At 40.6% G+C, this 9,009-nt stretch overlaps 1 protein-coding gene across 1 annotated transcript in view; it reads right to left on the bottom strand.

The window, feature by feature from the left end:
• Nucleotides 1–2,065: 2,065 nt before the first annotated feature.
• LOC145392217 (NBAS subunit of NRZ tethering complex-like) overlaps nt 2,066–9,009 on the bottom strand; it is a 96,214-nt gene continuing 89,270 nt past the window's right edge. The window contains exons 34-42 of the mRNA XM_080266669.1: nt 6,838–6,990; nt 6,394–6,579; nt 5,906–6,097; nt 4,689–4,796; nt 4,359–4,493; nt 3,996–4,127; nt 3,294–3,440; nt 2,885–2,992; nt 2,066–2,227 (exon numbers count right to left, since the gene is read on the bottom strand). Of these exons, the coding sequence (XP_080122795.1) occupies nt 2,066–2,227; nt 2,885–2,992; nt 3,294–3,440; nt 3,996–4,127; nt 4,359–4,493; nt 4,689–4,796; nt 5,906–6,097; nt 6,394–6,579; nt 6,838–6,990 (1,323 nt within the window). The remainder of the gene's footprint in view (nt 2,228–2,884; nt 2,993–3,293; nt 3,441–3,995; nt 4,128–4,358; nt 4,494–4,688; nt 4,797–5,905; nt 6,098–6,393; nt 6,580–6,837; nt 6,991–9,009) is intronic.

Genomic DNA, 9,009 nt, shown 5'->3' with positions numbered 1-9,009 from the left:
ACCTGGTGGTCTAGTGAGTTACAGCAATCCAATCGGATGTAATCTATACAAGTGCACATCCGAGGGGTGGTTGGAGTTTAATCAATGTAATGCTGCTTAGGGATGTGCAACTGGTCACCTTCACCTAAAATGTCTGGACTAAGTAGCCTAGCCCCAGACCCCTATGCTCCTGCTGGGGTCATTAATGAGTGGATAAATATGTAAACAGACAGAATTCAACAAGGAAGGAAGGTGCGGGAAAACTAACCTGAATGATGCATGGTATTGAGATTCTTCATTTGATGGTTGACTTGCATATATGGGGCAGTCTCAGTCTGTACAGCTTGTAAAATTTTGTGTTCAACTTGTGGACGTTTGAAAGTAAATATAACAGCACTCCTTCAAATATGGTTGATGTTTGAGGAGGCATTTGTGTATATACCAGTACTGTACCATCCCTCTTGCTATTCAATGTCTCCTATATTATTTCTAACCCACAGTAGGTAAGGAATGTGAGGATAATATTGCTATCATTTTCTTTCATCTGCAAAGTCCAGCCCAATTTGGTTGAGGCAACTTAGACAAACTGAAGAAGAAAATGCAGCTACAAAAACACTGACACCAGGAGGAAAACAGGGGTCCAGTGAAGTACCTGGTTGCCTAAGAATTGCAATGACAGTCCACCTGCAGACAATGACCGAGCCTTTCTCAACAGGAACACAATTTACACTCACAAGGAAGTACAGGTAATTATAAATATCAACAATAAATATTTGTCAAGTGGTCAAGATCTAACTAATTACAAACTTCATGGTGACAGCTTCAATAAAAAGACAAAAAAAGCTGAATTATGTACAAGACCAAAATGCAACAACAGGAAAGTAACCCAGTTAGGCTACTACCTCAGTCTTGTTGCAGTCACTTAACTTCTCTGAGCATCATAAAAACATGTCCTTCACTGTCATGTCATACTATCCAACAACCTCACTGACAAGGCGTCCCTAATTACAATAATTTAATATTTAGATTCTGCAGACTCAACTAGCCTACCAACTCAACTTCACTTTTAAGCAGCCCAACGATCACCTCTACCAGTCAATGAAGTTGTTGAACTAAAACTATAAAAACTCACATCGTAAAGGAGTTACTGATCATATAATCCCAAAACTTTACAGAAAATATAGGTCTGTATTCTTGGTGGCGTAAAAGACTTTGTAACATTTCCTGTGACATTTTAACAGAGCACCTTAATATGTTGTTATCTGTTTTTTGTATAATTTTAATACTGAATGTGTGCATCTGGAACAAGCTAGACTTATCGAGTATGATTTGAATGAGAAATTGACAGGGAAGGAGTATTCAAAGTCTCCAAAGCCATTGAAAATACGAAATGTAATCTTGCTCAGTTAAATAACTCTTAACATATTTTATCACATAAATACCCTCTTCCTGCTTATCTTAAAATTGATCTTCCTCACTTAAATAACCCTTAATCCTATTTTATCACAAGCATAACATCATACCATCATCCTATTTATCATTTGGTATCCATCTCTCCCCAGCCAACCAACTCCAGCGTTCCAACCAACTTAATGAAAACCTTCAGTTAGTTCTCAGTTAGTCTACAATGTATGCCTGCAAAATGCTACTACGGGTCATTTTCTAAGCAGCTATGCAGATTTTATAACACCACTTCCCTGGCAATATATTTTGCTTATTACACCTCAATATCATCCTGTATGTTACTGATGCAAAGTAGGTTGATATGTAAATGATAAAAATAACACAAAAGAATGTTAACATGTACTATGCAAAATTAATCGCTCAGGAAGAGGTGCTACAGAGCTTCATGAGCAACGTATATTATGACCCTGAGTAGAGCAACTTTTGGTAAGACAATTCTAGTTCGTGACTATGGGGTTAAAGTGCAAATAACACTCATTTCTGACACCTAAATAATTTTATAATGAATTACAAGCAACTAAGTGAAGAAAAGACATTGACTGATCAGCACCCTAACTTTATATGAGGACTGAATGTATCATCTATCATTTCTATCCCAAAGTACCTCATTCGTAATCCCTTCCTACAGCCACTTGTGATATGTTTTAAGAGCCGCGGTCATGTTGTGCAGGGAGCGAGGAATGCTGGACTGTGTTAGGGCCAAACTGGCAGCCTCATGGTGTTTGCCGGCCACCTCCAGTTGTCTCACAGAACATCTAAGCAGCTCTTGGTCTCCTGTCTCCATCTGCGGGGAAAGAGAGATTAACAAGGAGAGTGTATGTGAGTGAAATGGCAGGGAAAGGAGGTAGGAGAGGCTAAGTATGAGACAGAGGGATGAGTTGGAGAAATGGCAGGACATGGTGACATGGCGGCAATTCATCTGTGGCCACCCCTTTTTGAATTAGGGTGTCTGGCAACAGACAGTGAAACAGATGTATTACAGGAGGATCCAAGAACCCTTTCTGTAAAGTTTAAAGCCATATTATCAACTGATTTACTTTCTCCACATCTTTTGCAAACCACATTAATTTTTATCCTAACCAATATACGACCTCCACGCTCATTCCCCTCAAGTCACAGTTCCACTGCTTTCCACTGGCTTTTCATACTCATGCCACACCCAGTCTCATATCTCCACACACATTCCCTTCAAATCACAGTTCCACTGCTTTCCACTGGCTTTTCACACTCGTGCCACACTCAGTCTCATGTCTATACTTTACTGTGGGTACCAACAAACTACACATGTCATACCAATTTGTCATCCAGGTGCTAACACACCTTCACACAATCCTCTTGCAGCCACGACACCAAGACCTCTATAATATCAAGGCCTTCATAGCACCAGCATCTTTCTTTCCCTGTCCCACTCTTCTTTCAACGCACAATTGTGGCTACTTACCAGATGAGCAACAAGGGGGGCATACAATGGTGAAGACAGGATAGATGCCACCAGCTCTCGCCGTACCACCTCTTGCAACAGATCACCATCGTAATCACTCTCTCTCAACTGCAGTGTTTTTAAGAAAATCATTAACTTATCATCATCATTCTATCCCTATTTTCCACACATACACTTGGTGGGAAAGCTACAAAATGAGGAAGGGGAAAGAACAAAATGGGAGACACATCAACAAAATGTCCCGAGAGCAAGAGGAATGGAAAAGTACAAAACCAGAGCCATCAACAAGGAGTCCAGTGAAAAAGAAACTATACAGCTATTCGTCCATCATTCAAGTCTTGAATTTCTTTGCTCCAGGCTGAAGGCATACTGATATTCAAATTAAATATATGAGCCAAAGTGAACTGACCTCCTCAATCTCCTTCAGGTTGTCTAGTAGGGCAGAGTGGATGGTGGGGTCTTCTGAGAGTAGAGCCACTTTAGAGCTCCATCGAACGCCCACACGACCCACCCCCTGCAGTCTCTTCACTAGACTCTTGATGCTCTCAATGCCAAGCTGAAACATTATCATCATCATGTCAACTTGTTCCCTATGTTCACATGGAGTTTCCAGTTCCCTAATCCCATACTTTCCACCATGTCAGACATAACAAGAAAACTGATTAACCCTTTTCCTACCCCTCTCCTGAATACACACACACAATTATTTCCCTAAAGATCCCCTGCCCGTGCCTGAGATCAATCTCATGTCCACTTGACAGCAGGCCACAGCTCTATGCACTACATCACTACCTGCTGTCTTCTCAATTGCAGCTTCAAAGAACTAGGTTGAGAAGCTTGTAGATAAAAAATATAATGACTACAATCAATCATGCAGGTCTGCATAAGTGATAATCATGTTGGAGATCAATGTCGTACTGATATGTATGAAAGGATTGTGAAAACAGCTGTCTCCCCCTGCCTCAGTTCTTCCCTCCTCTGTCTCAACTGTCCTTCTTTTCTATCAAACATCATACCAGGCCATTATGAAAAAAAAAAACTCTCATTTCCCATAATTCTTCCCTCCTCTGCCTCAAATCTTCCACTTTTTTTTACCCAACAAGCAACATACCTGGTCATAAGAGAATGCGTGAGTGGCAGCCTGCCAGACCAGCTCCAAGCCAGGGATAGGGCTGTCTTTGGTCACTTCCAGTGTACACTCACAAACCCTCAGCCATGGGTTGGTAGAGGGGTCTTCATAATCCTGTATTATAAACTGGAATAAACATACATGCATACTGGACAACTAATATTTTCTATGAACTGGAAGCCAAACCATGTGTCAAGACCAGTTATTTACTTCCTAACAGGTGCCAGAAGCTTTTGGTGAAAAAAAGATATCTATATGTAATATGATCTGCAATAATGTCAAAGTCTCTGCTTGGTTTTACCCCAATTTACCTGACGCTGTGTTTCAGCCTAGACTGCCACTCACCTGCTGGTTAAATGGGGGCCAGAGTGAAAGAAGCTGAACAAGAGCCTTAGCCTGTGTGATGGTGGTGGTCTGCTCTAAGAGTGAGTTTAACAAGGCTCCTCTTCCCTCAACACTATCCAGCTGGCTTGGATCAACCTGTTATCATAAAAAACCCCGTAAGGATTGAAGTACATATGAAAGGAAAAGCTATGAAAACATCTAGCTTATCATGAGACATCATTTTCAAACACATCATCACAGTTACAATAATAGTGATGATTATACTGATGACAATGACAATGATGATGTGAGAATAATGACAGTGACAATGATAACAATACTGCCACCTACCTCTATTCTTTCATCTTCACCTTCTCCGCCAGGCCATGCTTCTTGCACAATGCCGCCAGTGCGCATCACTCGTTCCAGCTGAAGGTCTTCCTCACTTAAAGTTAGGTGCTGTTGGAGGAGAAGGATAATTAGATTGGTATACCTTATAAACAGGGTAAAAAATAAGTCATTTGGTAATAAAAGGGTGAAGAAACCAAATAGCCATGTTGGTCTGTTTGGCCCTCCATGAGACTGCCTTGTTTTAAACTACTGCATAACTTGATGAGAATTTGCTAAGCACACCGTATATATACGGGCCAGTCCTATATTACCTCCTCTAAAGTGTGGGGAAGGCTAGTATAGTGATGTCAGAGCATTTAAGGGCAGATAATTATGACAACCCAGTTGACATTAATGTACTTGATCATAAAACCTCCACTTGCTTCTTGGGAATCTAAAATGATGCCAGCAACACATAACCTTTACCCCAAATGGCTAAGAGTTCCTAAGAAACATCCAGTCCCATGATTATTACCCCACTGAACCTAGATTACCACAGACCAGTAACTTTAAGAATACATGACCTGCCTATTCTCAGCATTAACCCCTTCAGTTGTGGTATGTCTTGTATATTTCATTCTGGTCAATGCTCAACAACTTACATTAGCTTTAGGTGAGACATACCTGGGTTGTGGGGGTTAAAAACAAAGTTAGGGATGTCTCTCTAATCTTTATTCTGGCTAATGGGAGATTTCTTTATTCATGTTAAGGGAGAAATCTGCTGAGCTGTAGAACTGATCTAAATTTATAAATGGATAAGTTGTTAGCTCAACCAAATCATCTTACTACAAACTTCAGGTCCTGGAAAGGGATGCCTTAATGCAGTGGCACTGACTTAACTAGCCAGCTCCACTGCCCAGCTATAGAAATATCCCACAAACCTCAACTCTCTCCTTGTCCAATAGATGAAGGATGGTGGACTGCAGGAGAAAGCAACTTCAGACTGCAATTCCACTTAGTTCACCTTTAGATATGCCTGCGGCCAAGACAACACCCGTAGCATCAAAAAAAGTGGTTTATACTGAAGATCTACTCAGTTATGAGGCAGAATGAGTCTCCTTGGTTACTAGTGAAATCAGTCCTACAATTTCACTACACCCATAAACTGACCTGAAAGGAGTTGAGGATCTTTATCAGGTCAAAACAAACATACTAAACACGCTCACTTCAAAACCCACCTTCTGTGCTATGGTGAGGACTTGGACTCGGGTGAGGAGCGGGACGTTTGGGTCCTCACACAACTCCCTCACTTCCCCTAACACCTCCTCCTCCCCCAGCACCTCCCCGCCCTCCTCCAGGTACCTCCCCACCTCGCCCAACACATGATCTAAGGTCGCTGCGGCATCAACACTTTCGGGGATGATGCTCACCTGTAGAAAAGTTCATCAATTTCATCAATGTCATCATCATCATCATCATGACTATGACCACCACCACCACCACCACCACAACCACCACCATCATCAACCTAATGCTCTTCCCACTAAAAAATGAAGTAGGCAGGATGTAGAAATATGGACTACAGCCACATGATATATTTCAGCCACAAAACTATAAACTGATAGACAGACTGATACAATGATTGACCGATGGAGATAGACCGACTGATACGCAGATAAAACTAAGAAGAAAGAAGAACAGGAAAATGTATCACTTCCCCGTGTACCTTGTTGCCCCGCCAATGATCACAGAGGAGCCTGATAGTGTCGCTGAGCACATCCTCTGGTGTTGTAACAGCAGCATCTGGGTACATGGTCAGCACCTCTCCTAGTACAGACAGGTCACATCCCTCCACCAGCACTGCACATGCCAGTTCTCGCAATAAGGTTTCACTGCTCCCTGTCTCCGCAAACTGTCAGGAAATTTCTCATGGTCAATATTGTAAAAAAAGGGGACTACTGCCTGTCTCTGTAAAGTATGGAAATAATATCATCATCATCATCATTATAAGAAAATACAATATAAGAGGACCATCATTAATCCCTGTAAAATGTCCTCAGTCTCCCTCTACTGTATTCCCCTTTTTCTGGCTACTGACGGAAAGAATCAGGATCAACAACAGCATCGTATTTCCTACTGGGCAAAGTCAGCATAAAAGACAATAATTTACTCTCTTAGCATAGTCCCTGAGGCGTGGATCCGAGCTGGCCTGGAGCCGTGTGAAGGTGGCGGAGCGAAGGAGGCTAAGATGTTCACCCCAACGCTCTAACACACTTGCTACTTCACTCCAGTTGCCTCTGCCTCCACCACCCTCATCATCAGACTGGGGATGAGAGAGGGATGTGGTATCAGTATGTTGATGACAGAACAAAAGAATGATTGACTGACTGACTAAATATTTAACTAACTGACTGACTGATTGAATTATGACTATTTGGTAGACTGACTGATGAATGGCTGACTTTCTGACTGACTGACAGACCGACTGACTGATCAAGTAGACACATTCAGAAGCCGGCTGAGATGGCACTGATCTCTAAAACTTCCATTTTAACTTAATATGCCATCTTGCACACTGCATAAAAAATTACAATTACTCTTAACTAGCTGGTCATTATCCAGCATTGCCAAAAATCTACATGACTTCAAATTAACTAGCAATATTTGATTTTCATGTTACTGATTAAATACAGTATCACAAAGCAACTGGTAAAATGGTGAAAAACACACGAGTGTGCTATATTTAAAAGAAGTCAAAACAAATAAAATTCCAATAAACAAAACTTACAAACTTGGCATTCAAAAGTAAAAATAAATGAGAACAAATACAGCCTGCAAAATAGCTTTCTGGGTGCAACAAACAAGAAATGCAATAAATTTTACCTACACAATATAGTATCAATCAGTACAAGTAGGGTGCTATGGTGGTGTAGTGTAAGATGTTTGTGTATCATTCACTGGATGGGTGTACAGTAATGCATAGGTTACAAATTACTATAACAAGCATCAAAATAATAGAAAAAATATGGTTAATACAGTGCTAAAATAATGTACCTGATTGATATAATTATTTTTTTTCACACATGCATGTTTCTTAAATATTGTACTGATATTCTTTCTGCTTTGAACGTTTCACTGCTGAAGCTGCCACCAACTGTTATATTTTCCTCTTATACCCAAACCATATCTACACATTACTCTTAATATTACACTCATGTCAGTCTGTATGTGAACCAACAATAAAAATTCTCATGATGAAGAAATAGACCAACAAAAAAAAATTAATAATAATAATAATAATAAAGAACAGCAACAACATAGTATACTGATTAACAATACTCACACTCATTTTTTCCTCCTCTTCTGCATTCTTTAGGAGTAATATACAATGCATTACTAAATGAGTGGCTGCAAATTAATCCAGGAAGGTTTCTGGATCACTATGATTTTATCATGGTTACTACATGATAATTTTATTTCATATTTCCATTGAGAAGTTCCTGACCTTTAGTGATTAAATATTACTTCTATGCGCTGGGTAGTGTGACACCGTAATCGTCATGGCAATCAAATTCTGACCTTACAATCCTATGTAAACAGGGAGGGTAGGATCCAAAAGCGTGGGAAGGAAAGCATAAAAGTGCATGAACAGTTAACAGTGTCCAATGAAATAGGCCACACATCCATTAACTCATTATTCATCATCAAATTTTTCTGCTCCTCTTCATAAGCAAATCATCCATACAACTATTTTTTTTTTTCTAATGTGCTCCATAAGAAGCTGTGAAAAACTGAGACAATTTTGATGGCTGCCAAGATAAACGAGAGTGCAACATATGTGGTAAGTAAACACCTCCTCTCACATGGTACATCATCTATCCATACCCATCCATCATTCATTCTTTGTTTCCTCAACTTCCATACCAGATTTTCTCACATATCCACTCAAAGGGTCAGTCACTTATACTAATCAACAAAATTGCACACTACAAACTCACAAAGACAGCTACCATCTGAAGGTTACTACAGGACCACTCATCACTGTTCTGTTGTTGCTTATACCCAAGCTTAAGGCTGAGCACACTTGTCATCAAAGGTAGGCGACTGCTTCTATGGGGCCTTCTTACAGGTACACTACAGCATATGTACCATACAGGGAAATGCTGTCCCCTTATGGTGGACAACTGCTCACCAGGATTGGACCAGGGTGCAGGGAAACATAAAGAGGTTTGTCTCCTACACAGACACTGCAGTTGGTTTGCTCTACCCAGGGTAAATAGCACTACCATGTCTAGGCTCCTTGTCAGCTTCACTGTTCTGTGGTGAAGAGAAACACAGTACT

This window comes from Coenobita brevimanus, chromosome 21 (genome assembly GCF_032717465.1).
Source record: "Coenobita brevimanus isolate Jiangsu-jjx chromosome 21, ASM3271746v2, whole genome shotgun sequence".
In the NCBI taxonomy this organism is placed as follows: Eukaryota; Metazoa; Arthropoda; class Malacostraca; order Decapoda; family Coenobitidae; genus Coenobita; species Coenobita brevimanus.
This window is presented reverse-complemented; position numbering and strand designations above follow the sequence as displayed.